Source organism: Homalodisca vitripennis, unplaced genomic scaffold (genome assembly GCF_021130785.1).
Source record: "Homalodisca vitripennis isolate AUS2020 unplaced genomic scaffold, UT_GWSS_2.1 ScUCBcl_976;HRSCAF=3990, whole genome shotgun sequence".
Taxonomy (NCBI): Eukaryota; Metazoa; Arthropoda; class Insecta; order Hemiptera; family Cicadellidae; genus Homalodisca; species Homalodisca vitripennis.
Window position 1 is genome coordinate 82,376 of NW_025777092.1, and position 16,905 is coordinate 99,280.

Consider the following 16,905-nt stretch of genomic DNA (forward strand, 5'->3'; position numbering starts at 1 on the left):
GGATTTTGTGGACAGGAACATTTCTGAAGTGGGCGAACTAAAGCAGACTTCCATGTCAATGGGAACATTGAAGTAGCCAGAGATTTATTGAAAATATCAGTGATAGTTAGAAGAGTGACTGGAAGAGTATATTTTATTAACCTTATAGGAATGCCATCGGCCCCGACTGGGTTACTGGACATCTTTATAATAGACTTTAACACATCTATCTCTGTTACCGGAGTGAAAGAGAACTGAAACTCAGGTTTATCAAAAGTAGCACCTTCGAGCTCGGAGATATACTCCTGAGCCCCAGACTGATCAACAGGAATCTCAACAAAGAAGTTGTTAATTTCATCGAGATTAAGGGAAACCGGGGAGTAAGTGTTAGGCTTGCCAACTCCAAGATCTTTTAGTTTTGACCATAAAATTCTGCTAGATTGTTTTTTAGACAGGGAAGAGTAGTAAAACCTGATCTTGGCATTTCTAATTTGTTGTTGCACATTGTTCCTTAATTTTTTATATGCAGCCCAGTCATTACGTAACTTGGATCGATTAGCCTTAAGGAAAGCTCTATCTCTTTGCTTCCGAAGGTGTCGAATAAATTCTGAGATCCATGGAGCAGGCTGTTTGGTTACTCTTTTTGAAACAAATGGAGCGTGTTTATCAAGAAGACCATTCATTAATGAATTAAATTTTGATACCATAATGTCCACATTATCAGCCGATGTGACCTCATGCCATGGAGTTAGAGAAGCATCGATAAGCAGGGAATAAAGATTGATATTTTTGTAGTTTCTATAAAACATAACTTTTGGTTCGATCTTGGGAGTTCTTAGTTTATAAGCAAGAAAAATAAGGCCATGTTTGGAAAGGCCAGGAGCAGGAAGTTGCCCGTGGTGCGCAACCAGGGTTTGGTCACAGACAGCAATGATATCAAGCCAGGTGTCGGCAGTCTCAGTGTGGTGAGTGGCTAGCAGAGGAAGTATGGTCATGTTCCACGAGTAAAACATATTAGTTAAAAAAGTTTGGTCATAAGTAATTAGTCCAAGTAAATCAGTATTAAAAATCTCCCATCACAATAACATGACTGTAGTGAGCCAAAAAACCCAGAAGATCATGTTCGAACTCAGCCATGTAGCCCAGGTGAGGAGCTCTGTAACAAACAGCAATTACAATGTGTGCTCCATTAACACAGACGTCCAGAAACATGTATTCTGGCCGTCCATCTCTGAATGTATCGGATGATAGCAGGACAGAGACAAGGAAGTGTGACCTGACGTACACATAGATAGATAGATAGATAGATATCTTTATTGATCTTTAAACATTTACATGCAATGGATCTCGTCACAATATGATGCAATTACAACTTGCAAGTTAAAACAGATCAAGAATTGCATTCAAATAAATATACATTACATAAAACAATGGTAATCAATCGTGCAGTAAATTCATAGTTAAATCACGGGCATAATACCGTTGAATCAAAGCGATAGCTAAAAGCAATAGTTAATAAGTTAAAAAATGGCTTTTAATAATATTAAGTTAAAAAGTTAAGTAGACTAATAGCAATGTAAAAAACAATCAAAACGTGCAACCCAGTGCAAGAAATTAATTTAACTTAACATGTGAACGTAACATGGAAAAATGATACTTTTAAAATTGTAACATAGGCAAAGGGATAATCAAAATAAGCTACAGTTTAGGTAAAAATTAAAATACACATGTAACTTATATCTACTCAAACATTAACATGCTAATGTCAGAACTGTAAAATTCATCAAGTTTGTAAAAAGGTTTTTCAATAAGCCAGTCATGCATGACTTTCTTAAATCGTTTTACACTGACATTCTGAGCACTTAAATGTAATTTATTAAAAAGCGATATACCAACAAACTCATAGGAAAACAAGATCTTACTCAATCTTGTGTATGGTCTATTAATTAAATCTCTATTTCTAGTAATATAATTATGTACATGCTTGTTAAGCGTGAAGCTGCTAAAATTTTTCTTAACATGCAACAAAGCAAAAAGTATGTAAAGATTTACCACTGTTAATATTTTTTAATTTTACAAATATAGGTCTGCAGTGAGCTCTGGGATCACTCCCATCCAAAATTCTCATGGCCCTCTTCTGCGTGATCAAAACACTGTTTATGCCACTGGAGTTGCCCCAAAAAAGCAAACCATAAGCTATCGTGCTATGAAAAGATGCAAAATAAACCATTCTTAAGCTATCATTTGGTATGCATAGTTTAAGGTGTCTTAGAAGGTAAATCACTCTATGCAACTTTTTACACACATAGTCAACATGAGGATTCCAGGATAGCTTTGGATCAAGTATAATTCCCAAAAGCTTCACCGTTTGGCTACTGTCATTATTTCCATGGTTACTAAAAGAAAAATAAATTTTTTTTGTTTTCTCTACATTCATCAGAAACATGTTGGCTCTGTACCAGTTATTCGCCTGTATAAGTAAACTATCCGTCTCTGTCTGCAAGGAAGCGATTGATAAGCGTGATGTGGCAAAAGTTGCATCATCAGCAAACATTACAGATTTCGAGCTTACACAAGAAACCAAGTCGTTTACCATAACTATGAATAGAAAAGGACCCAGCACCGACCCCTGTGGTACCCCGTACTTAACCTCAGAATATTCAGAAAACTTTCCATTTGAACAAACTGTTTGGTACCTTTCACTGAGGTATGACTTGAAAAGAGCTTGTTGACGGTCAATCACACCATACAATTCTAGTTTTTTCAGGAGTATGTCCCGATCGACACAGTCAAAGGCCTTTGATAGGTCACACAAGACGGCACCAGTGGATAATCCCACTTCAAGGTTAGAATGGATGAAGGATATAAGCTCATCGACTGCATCGATCGTGGACTTCCCCGGCCTGAAACCAAACTGACTAGTGCTAAAAATATTGTTTTGTTCAAAGAAAGTACTCACCTGACTTTTTATAACTACTCCAAAAATTTTGGAGAAGACAGGGACCAGGGAGATCGGTCTATAACTGTCACATTCATTGTTGTTACCCTTCTTAAATATTGGAACAACCTTTGACACTTTAAGTTTGGCTGGAAAATTGCTTTCCACGAGACAATTATTTATACACATGGATAAGGGAACGGCAATTTCATGTATGACACTTTTTATAAGTACAGCGGACATATTGTAGATGTCGCAACTTTTGGTTGACTTGAGCCTGGCCACTACACTCACAATATCACTAGGGCTGACTGTATTCCATCGGAAACTCTCGGTTGGTACAGGAATTTGAGTCTGGATGAGGTCAATAGCAGAAGTGTTTGTCGGCTGGATACTCCTCCTCACCTCTTCGACACCGGCAGTGAAGAACTTATTGAGGTTGTCTGCATCAGGAGCTGCGTGTGTAGCAGATGAGGCACCGGACTCCATTTTGATGACCTGCCACGCTGCTTTGCATTTATTGCTAGCAGTTGCAATAAAGTTCTCGTTGAATTTCTTCTTAGCTTGGCACAGGGCAATTTTGTAGTGTTTCTTGGCAATTTTATAGGAGTTTATATCACTCTCCAGGCCAGTTGTTTGGGAACGACGAAACAAGCTCATCACTATGTTTTTAAGATTGTCCAGTTCAGGTGTATACCACTTAGCTCTTTTAGCCGGTTTTTTTGAAGGCTTAATTTTCTTTTCTGGCAAATGAATGTCCAACCAGTAGACAAAAGTTTGATGGAACCTATTATATGAGGTTTCAGAGTCCACATCAGATAGCATGCTTACCCAATCGAGTGTATCCAGGCAGCGTTTGAAATCTGTAAGAGCACCTTGTGGTAATGGGCGGTGTTTAATAGGCAAAACCTTTTGATTTTGTACATCATTGGTACACAGATTTGAATGTGAAAGAAGTTCGATACTCATGAACTTATGATCAGAAATAGGCCAATCCAAAACCTCAGTCAGGTAAGATGAGGGAGTCAAATTGGTAGCAATGTTGTCAATACATGCTAGGCCTCTAGTAGGTTCATAGTTCGTGCAATACAAACCAGCAGAGCGAAGAATGTTATGCAGCACAGTAGTTTCCTTCGAATTTCCACAGAGCTCGATGTTAAAATCTGCACAAATTACAAGGTCACAATTTAATTTTGTCAGATATTCCAGTAGAGCCTCCAATTGATCAAAGAAAATTTTACTGTTACTTCCACTTGGTCTGTATATAGCTAATACGATTGTTTTAGGGTAAATAGTCTAATAGCACAGGCTTCAAAGTTCATTTCTATACAGAACCTCTCAACATCAATCACACAGTATTTTATTGCATCACAGACAAACACAGCAGCACCACCATGAATCGAGTGACGCCTGCAATAAATCGAAGCTAATTTAAATCCCTTGAAATTATACAGAGTACAGTTGTCATGATTTAGCCAGTGTTCTGCAAAACAAATGACTGAGAACAGTTCAGTGGTCATCAAAGCTTCAATTTCCAGCACTTTGTTTGTTAGGCATTGTACATTGCCAAATAAGATTTTCCGATTAGCTCTACATCCTGAGTCAGAATTGACTTTAAACTCAGATTTAGGAGACACAGATCTCACACTGTTGTTTATGTTGGATTTAAAGAGGACACAACTTTTTCTAAAAAATCTATATCCGCAGAGTTGGTCTTAGCCTCCTGTTGACTATGAGGGTTACGAGGGGGGCGGAACATTCTTACCAGAGCTCCTTCAGGCCCCGCACAGGCCTCCTTCTTACACAGTTACCCCGCCACCACCTTTGTGCAGTCGATCATTTCTGTACAGGTTAAAACCTGGAACTCGACACTTCTGTCACTTAAGTGAAGTTTCAACCAGGTTTCTGAAATTAGAATAATGTCAACAGGAGATGGTTGAAAAATTGAACGAAATTCATCAATGTGGCCATAAAGAGATTGTGCATTGACATGAGCTGCCTTTAAGAAGTTTAAGAAAGGAGTGAGAGATTAGCAGAGAAGATCTGGGAGGGCTGACGGAAGCACGCGCTGGCTCGGGGCAGCACCGTCAGACGCCAGCACCACAACAAGCCGCGAGGCTCCGCGGGCCGCGACCGACAGACCGTGGCTGCGTCACTGCAGGCAACCCTTTCATGCAACACACACAAACATTTCCAACTTCACCGTGTAGTTTTAATGTACAAAACTTAAAACTAACATTATTCTAAAAAGGGCTATATATGACCACATAAGTAACATACAGTAACACAAAATAGATCCATCAGCTCAAATAAATACAATCTAATCAACTAAAATAAACAAAAATAAACAAAACCATAACAATAATGCTAAAATAGTGTCTAAATAAATAACCACAGTTGACTTCCACTTACTTAAAAAAAACTCACAATTTAAACAAATCAATTATAATATAATAAACATTAGATATAAGTAATACTATTTACAATTTACCACAACTTTGTGTATGTATTATGACTATTGATTATTATGTGAGATTTAATAGAAAATATCATAGTTTTGTAAAAAAAAATTAATGTTCTGAATGTTTTAAAGAATAATATTGTGTAACGAAATAAAAGTGATATTTATGAAATAAATATATTATATAAATACAATATTTTATTATTCTACTAAAACAGAAAATAGTAAATGGTGGAAATCTATTGCAAAAAATATTATTTTACTGTAAACTTGTATAGAACAATATAAATAACAATTATTATACGATTTTATGAAGTACGTGTTTAGATAAACGAATTTCTCATACAAACTTTTAATACAACTGAATAATATATCAATGAAACAGAAACAACCCCTCTACAAATTTATTTTTTTCAACAAAACTGCAGTTGTACTGATAGTAAATTTGTTTTCTAATGTTTGGCTTTACATTTGCTTTTATTGCGATTGTTCCAGCGTGTGGTGTTTCTTTTTGACTATTCACAAGAAGGGGAGTTAACACTACAGACCCATATAAACTAATCTGGTTCTTCAGGTTTCTGATGTTTGACCTTTTACAAACGGCGGTCTCCTTCCACTTAATCTCTCCTTTCAAGACTTGTTTACCTATTCCTCATCCGGTGCTATCGAAAATAAATATATTTCTTTCGACATAATGAGGCTGTTTCTTGAAAAGTTGGGAATTTGGGAAATATTGAAATATTCCATCACTCTTAAATAGAGTTTTTATTACTTTTGACCAGTGTAATATCCTACACTTCGTAACTTTGGAAATATAATTGTTTAGGTAATATGGGATTTTATACTATGGCTTCTCTCTCATGGGCTTGTATATTCTATGGATATAATACCCTAATACACTGTCTGCATGAGAAAAACTCACGTGTACTAAAATGTTGTATTGACTACTCGACTGTCACACTCGGTGCCTGCCTCTTGTAGTCTTGTGTCTTGTTTTATATTGTAGGTTAGACTGAACACGCGAGTGATTGTTTACTTCTGTTTTGTTGTTTTGTGCTTTATTTTGTTAGAATAAAGTAATGTCTATTGAGAAGAATTCTGTAATGCAGAAGAAGAGAAATAAAAACAAGAAAAAGATTAATGCAAATCAAGATGGACCAAGTAATGAGAGTGAGTATATCCAGAAATTAATTGATAGTTTTAGGTTAAGTAATGATTTTATTTACTTTATGGACCTGTGTTAATTGTATCGCTCATGTTAAATTTATTAAGTTTGATGTGCATTTTTTACAAAGTATAAAAGATAATATGTAGGTTTATGTTTTATTGTAAAGTTTTGGGCCTTGTTCTTTAACCCTTATATGAAGTGATGTTCTGAAACTAAAGCCATTTTAGACAGTATGTATGAGTTATGTAAACAGCTTAAAAGCTATTATTATGGTTGTTATTTAACAATAAATGCCTAGTAGAGCATAAAATAAACATAAATCAAGTGGGTTTTATTTTTATAATAGTAAAGGCAAAAAATGCAAAATGGATGTTTTGGACTTGGTACACATAGGCTATGTAAGATAATCACTGAAGTTTGAGTATGATAAGCGGACCCGCTTTTTTACATATCGAAAGTATCATACAATATTTAGTTATTATACTTGTCAATCTATTCAACCGATAGTCATTAATTTGAACAATAACTAAAATTATCTGCACCAACTGTAGCCGACGTGATACTGGCTATAGATTCCATCCATAGTATTTGGACCTAAGTTCATCAACTTAAACCCATGCAAAATATATATTAATTTCATAACGTGAAGATAAATACTATAACTAAGGATTTAAATGAACAAAGACTATGTTTATGATAATAATCACCATTTATAGCGGCCATTTTCACGACTACACTCATTTAACAAGACAAGTTCTGAGAAACCCTAGAGATGGACCCGTACCTCAAAAACATACAAGCCGATTTTGATAAAACTTTTTTATATGCATTTTAGACACAGTCTACTATACTACAATATAAGCCTTATTCTTATGCCATGCATATTTTCAGAGATATATCGATTTATATGTAAAATACTTGAAAATAACATATGGATGGGCGTACCTCAAAAACATACGAGCTGATTTTGATAAAACTTTCTATACACATTCAATACATGGTCTACTATACTACAGTACAACCCTCATACTTAGGCTGCGCTTAATTTTGGAGCCACACCAATGTGCTGACAAAACCAATCTATAGATAGTTGTAGGTACCTTAAAAACGTACAAATCGATTTTGATAAAACTTTAAATACACATTTGAGACACAGTCTACTATACTATACAAGGAAACATAAACATAATGAAATTCGTGTAGGTTAAAAGTGTGATAGAAAACAATAGATTTTGATTTCAAGACCGGTAATATTGTTAAAACTTTGTTATAACATTCCTTATGAATGGGTGCTCATGGTGAACATGGAATCAGTATATTATTTAAGTCTCTAGTTGATGCCATGCTTGTTTTTGTGGAGTCAGTTGATTAGATTAGTTAAATGTAGTAAACTAAATATTAAGTTTACAAATATCCCATGTTGCTTTCAAAATAGTTTTAAATTGATTTCTATGGTTGATTCCAAGAGACACAATTTTTTACTATTTTTTTATCGTTTGAATATGGGAAGAATGACTTTTCCTATAGTTTAGAAGACAACAAAAATTATCTCTTGAGATAATACTATTCAGACAACATATTGAAATTCCAGAGTAAATCATGATTCTGCCTCATGAAGTTTGACTTGTTTTGCACCCACATCTCAGAAGTTCACCGGCAGCTGTTGGCCATAAGTAAATCATTAAATTTCGGTCACCAATTTGAGGGTGTATCAATTATAAACTGGACTGAATTAAAAAAAAAATTGAAATACATTTCTTTCCCGTTGAATTGGGAGTTTTTCATCATTATTAAAACTCCTTGAATATTCTCTTAGCCATTGGAACAGAAACGCTTCCACTGCTTCATTGTCCTTGAAACACTGGCCTCCAAGCTCATCTTTAAGGAGTCCAAAAAGATGAAATTCACAAGTCTGGGCTGGGCTGTCGTATAGATGTTTCAATGTTTCCCATCCTAAAGCAACCAATGTTTGCCTTGTAGCGTTTGCCGCACATGTCCTGACATTGTCATGCAGAAAAATGACACTTCTGGCCTTCAAAATTATAATTTTTCGGCATCCAGTTTCACAATTTTGTACATTAATTGTGCATTGATTATGTAAAAAATCAACATGAAAAGCACATTGGGTGGAAGGTCCCCGGTTTCTGTTTTGCTGTAAGATTTCATGTCTTTTCACCTTCGCGTTCCGGTATTGGAAAGTTAACGAATACACCTCTGTTTTACATTAAATTGAAGTCTTCTTATATTTAATACTTCTTATATTTCAGCCTTTTCTAACCACTGTTCAAATAACAAAATTGTATTGTTATTGTACTGTATACTATTAATGTAACTATAAATTGTAGAACATTTTAAGTATAAACTGCATAATTAGTAGTACAATTAATATCAAAGACAAACTACTGTGTAATTTTCATTATAGATTGTGCCATTGACGAATTAAAACCATTTAATACCTTGGAAATACTATTTAAACTGTTATAGAATCCACCCATAGATACTTTATGATTAGGTTTCTCAAGCCTGTAAATGTAAGTATTATTTTTCTTGATCAGAAAAACAGCAAAATCAATTATAACACAAGAAATATACTATAGCTAGTCACAATTTTGCTCTGAGTTACTCTATCCTATGAATACTGAAATAATAAATATTCATATATGCTTTCAAAAAAATTGCTGTCATACAAATTTGTTATATTTAACCCTTCAATTAGCATGTATCCATCTAGATACATCGTCCTGACTGTGACAACTCTGAGCAATGTAACGCTCTCTATATACTACCAAGAAAAAAGTTAAGCGCTATTGTATGTAATAAGTTTGGTTTGTTTAAGTTTGCTTATTTTAAAATATGAATTTTAATTTTACTTTTCAGGCCCTGATAAATCAAACGTTCAAAACGGATCAGTTGCTGGATTGTCTGGCTCATTAATAGGACAAAAGAGGAAATTGGAAGGACAGAAAATGGAAGTGTTGAACAGTAAGTTTCCTTAATAAATTATGGCTTAGTGAAAAAATTATACATTTTATGTGATTTTTTATTGTCTTATCGAGCTATATTTTATATATCTATTAAAATGTGTATATATGTGTGTGTATATATACATACACACTCTTTCAAGTATTTTAAAGTTCAAACAAAACAAAGAAAAGAAACCATATATATATATACACACACACAGACATATCTTTTTTGTATGTGTGTGTATGATGTTTTATGTGGTTTTACTTACATGCATAATTGTGTTTTATAGAAATAAAGCGTTGATTTAATATCTAATATTTTTAGGAAAAAAGAAAAAGAAACTTAGACATGTTCCCGAAACCATTAATGAAGAGAAAGATGAGGAAGAAAACATAACAAGTGAATCCTCAGAGAATACCAACATTCCAGGTTAGTATTATTTTAGTAATGATTGATAAACAAATAATTATTTATTTATATGTTTATTTAGTTATCCCATTTTTAAATATGTGTTTACCAGATATAGGATATCATAACATCCTTCAGTATCTAAAAAAATGTTAATATTATTTTCCAAATTTCAAAGATGCAATTTAATTGAATGGCATGTACACTTTTCTTCACTTAAGTTCAGCTCCATTTCACCTTCCGCTTAGTACAGCGCCAGATTTCAGATGCTGCATTAAACATTACAAGTTTTTCTCATTGCTTTTTCCTTATTCAATATTAATAATAAATTTTACTTCCTATTGCATTCTGGGAAAAAACATTTTTTTAACCACACTATTATATAGGTATGATAATAAATAACAGTGTAACTCTGAAATGAAATCTTAAAGCCCATTAATCTACAGGGTGTCCAAAAAGTCCCGGGTCGGTTAAATATTTTTCAAAATATTTGAAATAGAGCTACAAAACCTTAGCCTACACAAAGTTACTGGACATAAAAATCTATTTTATCACATATTCAGTGATCCGATACTTCATCAGGGGGGCGGCCCGCTAGGAGTCAGAAGAAAATCTTAAATGTAAGCATAGGTTGATATGCATATCAAATAAAAGGTCTTTATTAGTAGAGTACAGAGCCGCAAACCCGACCTCAAACGGATAACCGAGTCAAAAATGACAGCCGTTCAAAGATGGCTAGAGTTTGCAACTTAGGTTAATGTAACAAAATACACTGATGAGGTTTTTGATTTTAACTTTACTAACATTAAAAAATGGACATGAGGTGTTTCTAAAATGACTGATTCAATTGTAAACAGTTTTGGGTTAGTAAAGTTAAAATCAAAAAGCTCATCAGTGTATTTTGTTACATTAACCTAAGTTGCAAAGGTTCATCAAAGTTGCATCAAGAGGAAGTAGCGGATCACTGAATATGTGATAAAATAGATTTTTATGTCCAGTAACTTTGTGTAAGGTTTTGTAGCTCTATTTCAAATATTTTGAAAAAGATTTAACCGACCCGGGACTTTTTGGACCCAAACTCTTGCCATCTTTGAACGGCTGTCATTTTTGACTCGGTTATATCCGTTTGAGGTCGGGTTTGCGGCTCTGTACTCTACTAATAAAGACCTTTTATTTGATATGCATATCAACCTATGCTTACATTTAAGATTTTCTTCTGACTCCTAGCGGGCCGCCCCCCTGATGAAGTATCGGATCACTGAATATGTGATAAAATAGATTTTTATGTCCAGTAACTCTGTGTAAGGTTTTGTATCTCTATTTAAAATATTTTGAAAAATATTTAACCGACACCCGGGACTTTTTGGACACCCTGCATAGCAGTATTATTGCAATTAATGGTACATCAATTAATAAAAAGTCAGAGTTAAGTTATGGAACAAGGGAATAAATAATTTATGTCAGCTTCCAAGGCGTCATATAGGCTGCTAATAGATGTTGGATCTACTTCAGTAAAATTTTGATATTAAAGAAATCTTTCTGTGAACCACCCATAGCTCTATCACTATCATATGTATTCTTTAATACTTCTGTGCTTTTAGCACATTGACCCTATCCCTCCTCCTCCCCCCCTTGTAAGACATTCCGTTTACTGAAAGAATGTCAATTAGTTCAATTTGCAGCGATTTATTTTTGATGCTGATTGTCATGTAAAAGAGACCTTAACGAGTTTATAACTAAAATTGTTCTTATTCAAGAAGTGCAAGATATATTAGAAGTTTATTGTAAATTTAAGAGATAAAATAGTACATTAATACCTTGTACAAAAATTTACTATACATAAAGTAAGGCAGCTGGGAATTGAAAATAAAATCACTATATTTTGAATTTACTTATGACAACATCTTTAATGCAATGCAAATTATCATTATTTTGTTGTAGAGCCAGTCATGAAAAAGAAGAAGCAAAAGAAGAAAACACAGCTAACAACAACTGAAGAGAGTGAAAATAGTGGCAAATTAAACGAGAGTAGCGATAGTAAAGAGAATAATACAGATGTCAAAGAAGCTCAAAGCAATGACGTATCCATCCAATGTAAGTACAATACTTTTTGTGAAACACTTACTATATACTGCCAAGTAAAGACAAACTAGCTAGCACAATAACTGGTCAACCCTTTACATAGCACATATCTATTTACATATATCAACCTGATTGTGTGTAATCACAATTGTGTAATGCACTCACTATACAGGGTGACGTCTTTAAAGGGGTCACCATTATGATCTTGGAAAATATAAATCTGACAGCAAATTTTAAATGGGATACCTATCCTTGTTTTTAGAGACATTTAAAAACTGCCACCATTTTTCAACATGGCAGTCAATTTTGTTTTTTCTTATGGAACAATCTGTATATTATTACTATTTTCGATGAGAAAAGTAATTTTAGTTCTTTCTTCTTGCTACTTTTTAAATATTTACCTTAATGAAGAAAGTATTTGAGCTCCAAGTTTTGAGATTTCTTATGGAGTTTAAGATTGAGAAAACGCTTTATTAAATAGGTGTTCCGTTAATGAATGCTCTAAACTGTAAATGTAACTTCTGATATTTGGGAATTTTCTTATTTTTTAAGATATTTATAAATGTTTAAGTGGGAAATGATCGACTTATTCGTGTTAAAAAATGTTGCCCTTCGTTCTAAGTGTCTGAATAGAAAATGACGCATTATTCAATTAAAGCAAAGCTTCTTACCTACTACTTCCAGCTACTAAATGGTGTTTGAAAATAGAAACTTAAATTTTTTAGTGCTTATTTACAAATATTGTAGAAACAAAGGAAAATTTTCAAATTCAAGATGTTCAATTTTAATATAAAATAAAGGCTGATGAGAGTCTGAAGATAACAATGGGATGGGTATTATATTTTATAAATGGTTATATTTTATCATAAGAAAATTGATGATTGAAAAGTTAATTTATGCCCTCTTTAAAACATTTTTACACTTGGTAAAGTATTTCTTTTTATAATAATGTATCTAAAGTTTATGTTTGTAAAGAAAACTGTAATTTATATTTTCTCAAATAAATAACTATGGCTTCAATATGATTAATCACCAACTATTTGTTTTTAACTTTTGTGCCTTGGTTTGGTTTTATTCAAATTGGTATATTTTTGGATTTGTTGTATATAACATCAAAAGGTTCATATTATGTATTATCTTTATTGTTTTACTTTTGAATCTTATAATAACAGAATTGTTACATTTAATTGGAACCATCATGACCCAAAATGGAATTTTGAAAGTCAGAAAAGGATTTGACTATTCAAGTTCAACAATCAATGAAGAGGTGATGAAATTAAAATTAAAATGTTGTAAATCTAATGTTGTTTAGTGCCTGGTTCCAATATCACATTGGACCTGCTGCTGAAGGACTCCTCGTTCTCTGCACTGGAGGGCCGGGTTAGTGAGGAGACTCTAAAGGCCGTAGAGGAGATGGGGTTCACCAAGATGACAGAGATACAGGCCAAGGCCATCCCACCGCTGCTAGAGGGTCGAGACGTTGTGGCTTCTGCAAAGACCGGCTCCGGCAAGACCCTTGCCTTCCTGATTCCTGCTATAGAACTTGTACACAAGCTACAGTTCATGCCTAGAAATGGTATGTGTTATTGAAGTCTGTGTTTATCAACACTGTCCATGGTCTTGTTATATAAGACATTTCATTAATATCCAAGTGGTGAAGAGATAGATTGTTTACTATTATATCATTAAATAATCTAATTGTTGTTCTTTGTAAATGATTTCAAGACCAGTTATTGGTATATTCACAGATAAAATGTGTTCAAACAACTGAGCCTGTTAACAGATTTTTTTGCCAAAACCAAAATTAGGAAGTCCTTCTAAGTATTCCAAATTGCTCCATGTTGCAGAGAAGGGATTCAAATCCAAATTTTCCACAACTTTGTGAATAGTCTTCTGGTTGTGACTGACTCTTATTTACATTCAAACTCCTACAGAAGTCCTCAGAAGAATTATCATCTGTTTGTAAAGAATGTTTTAAAACTATATGGTGTTTCCAGGAGTTGGATGTATCATCATCTCCCCCACCAGAGAACTGTCCATGCAGACGTTTGGCGTGTTGAAGGAGCTGATGACCCACCATCACCTCACCTATGGCCTTATAATGGGTGGTGCCAGCAGGTCCACTGAGGCACAGAAACTGGCTAAAGGTATGGCTTTCATTCTTGATTTAAATTCTAATTGTGTTTTACATCAATTGTCTAGCTGTGTAGTGTAGTGCAGCAGAAGCTTAGTAATAGGCTGTAGTCCATTGTCTTTATTGCACAATACATTGATGTCTAAACTGTGAAATGAAATGAAAAAATGCCTTTTATTAAAGAGACGGAGTTAGGGCAATCAAGCTCTCTCTACCACTCAACCTTATATTGTATACAGTAAATTCACAATAGTTTGATACACTTGCAGTAAATTAGTAACATATGCTGTAAATAGAAAGTCACAAAAATGCTTAACGTACCGTATACAAAATTAAATTAAATTAAAGTAAACTGTATATATTGAAATGAATTCAAAACTTAAAATACAAAAGAACAACTTTATATATGTTACAAAGATATAAGATTCTTAATAAAGATGATTTTAAGTCTGATTAAAATAAGCAAAGTACGCTTTGTCGAAGAATCTGATGATCATGTACTTGGTTGAATAGAAGGCTTTGCTCAATTTTGTAAGAGAAACCAATGTATTGACGCCACACTGTGGTATAATTGGTATCAACCTAAAGAAATAGTAGAAGTAACACAGTTAAAATCAGATTGGAGAAACAGTGTGACTTTGTAATGGTTTAGATGAACTGAGTTTACTAGAATTAAGATTGAAGCTATTTACATAAAACCCAGAACTTTAATTGCCCATTATTTTCAACTAAGGGTGGCTTTTTTGTTAATAAGAAAAGCTAATATTGAATAAGTGTCATCAGCATACATGAGGACTTGGGCTTTGGATGTAAGTTCTATGAGATCATTGGAGTAAGATTAGGAAGAAACTGAAACCGCGAAGAACTCCAGAGGTGACTTCCGAAGTTGCTCTGCATATGGAACTACCCTCTGATTATTTTTCAAGAAAGACTCTGGACAGTTTAGGGCAACTCTGACATGACATAGTTTTTCAAAAGTCAAAAGATTCTTTATTCATAAACTGAACAAATACTATAAAATACAAATATAAAATACAAATCTACCTAAACATTTTTTGTTTTTAAGAAATTAACAAATTCTTCTACATTGTATACACAAATATCACATAAAATAGATCTAATTTCATTTTTAAAATGTTTTACATTGAGCGATTTAACATTGTATGGTAGCATATTATAAAGCCTCAGACCAAATTCACAAAAACTGTTTATAGTTGTCTGAAAAATTGCACTGATTTACTCTAAGGAAATTGTTTTGTCTGGTAAAATGACTATGAATAGAATTATTTGTAGAAATTGTATCTAAATTAGTTTTGAAATATAATAAACAGTCTAAAATGTATAGAGAAATAATAGTTAAAATACCAAGTTGCTTAAACAATGGCTTACAGTGCGTCCTACTTCTGACATTAAACATTACTCTAACTGCTCTCTTCTGTAATAAAAATAGTCTTCTTACATTACCAAAATGCCCCCACACAATAATTCCGTAAGATAAATGACTTTGAATATGGGCAAAGTAAACAGCTTTCAACACATCTACGCTTACAAAAGATTTTAGTTTTTCTAAGCATAAAAATACCTTTAGAAACCTTTTTACATAGAGTTTCAACATGAATGTTCCACTTAACATTAGATTGCACGAACAGGCCTAAAAACTTAACACTGTCCTCATGTCTTGTTTTAAACCTGAAATTCAATACTCTGAGTTTTGTAATTATTCAAACATAGTGAGTTGGCAGCTGTCTAATCTTCGATTATGGAGTTATGGAGTTAGAAGTCAGAAGGAGGTGATTAGCTACACTAGAATATTTACAATTAATTTGAACAGCTAAATCATCAGCATACATGTAGGCACTTACATAATCATTTGTAAAGGCTGATGATAGATCATTGATGTAAATTATAAACATGGTAGGCCCCAAAATTGAGCCCAACATTATGATTGGACAGATTGCAAAATGACTGAAAGTACTGTCACCCATCTAAAGAACAGGTTACTTTTTACACAAATTAAAAAAAAAGTATCAGTTATATTTTTCCTTCTTAGAAACCAAGTTAAGAAGGGGATACATATAATTAGTTTCAAAATATTTAAAGTCTTATAAAGATGGACTTCTAGTGAGTGGTATGCAATGGGATATTAATAAAATTATTATCATGACCTGCATGGTCAGATAATTCACAAATTTGACATGGCCTTGCAGAATTTTCCAGGAATATTGTTGCTAAAATGTCTATGTGGTACAGGTATCAACATCTTAGTGGCCACCCCAGGACGCCTGCTGGACCATCTTCAGAACACTCCAGATTTCCTGTACAAGAACCTGCAGTGCTTGGTGATTGACGAGGCTGACAGGATCCTGCAGATCGGCTTTGAGGAAGACATGAAACAGATCATCAACCTTCTACCCAGTACGTATCTCTGTAGTTTTAGTTGTGATACAAGTCAAAATGTAATGAAAACTTAATCTTATCGATAGAAAGAAAACTAAACCCTTAGTTGAATTTAGAGTTTAGCTCCAGGTCACCTTCCTTTTTGCTCAGCAGCGTCTGGTATTCTTCGTTGTCGTCTTTCTTTGGATCCCTTCAGACAAACATGGCTCCAGATTCCAGGAGTCAAAAGTCTGCGACAGTGTCAGATACCAGATGCTGCAAAAATAGGATGGTGAACCGGAACTAAACTCTAAATTCAATTGAATCAACCCTCTCTACCATAGCTACATTATGTGTAAACCCAGTTTGTAAGGAAACATTTTTAACCTAAT

At 33.8% G+C, this 16,905-nt stretch overlaps 1 protein-coding gene across 1 annotated transcript; it reads left to right on the plus strand.

Moving 5' to 3' along the window:
* Positions 1–6,326: 6,326 nt before the first annotated feature.
* LOC124371130 (ATP-dependent RNA helicase DDX18-like) lies at positions 6,327–16,552 on the plus strand (the record flags this gene model as incomplete). The annotated part of the gene is made up of 7 exons (XM_046829444.1): positions 6,327–6,548; positions 9,424–9,528; positions 9,838–9,942; positions 11,863–12,015; positions 13,316–13,579; positions 14,001–14,150; positions 16,388–16,552. Coding segments are annotated over exons 1-7 (1,033 nt in total), but the record flags the coding sequence as incomplete, so codon positions are not given.
* Between the last annotated feature and the right edge of the window lie 353 nt (positions 16,553–16,905).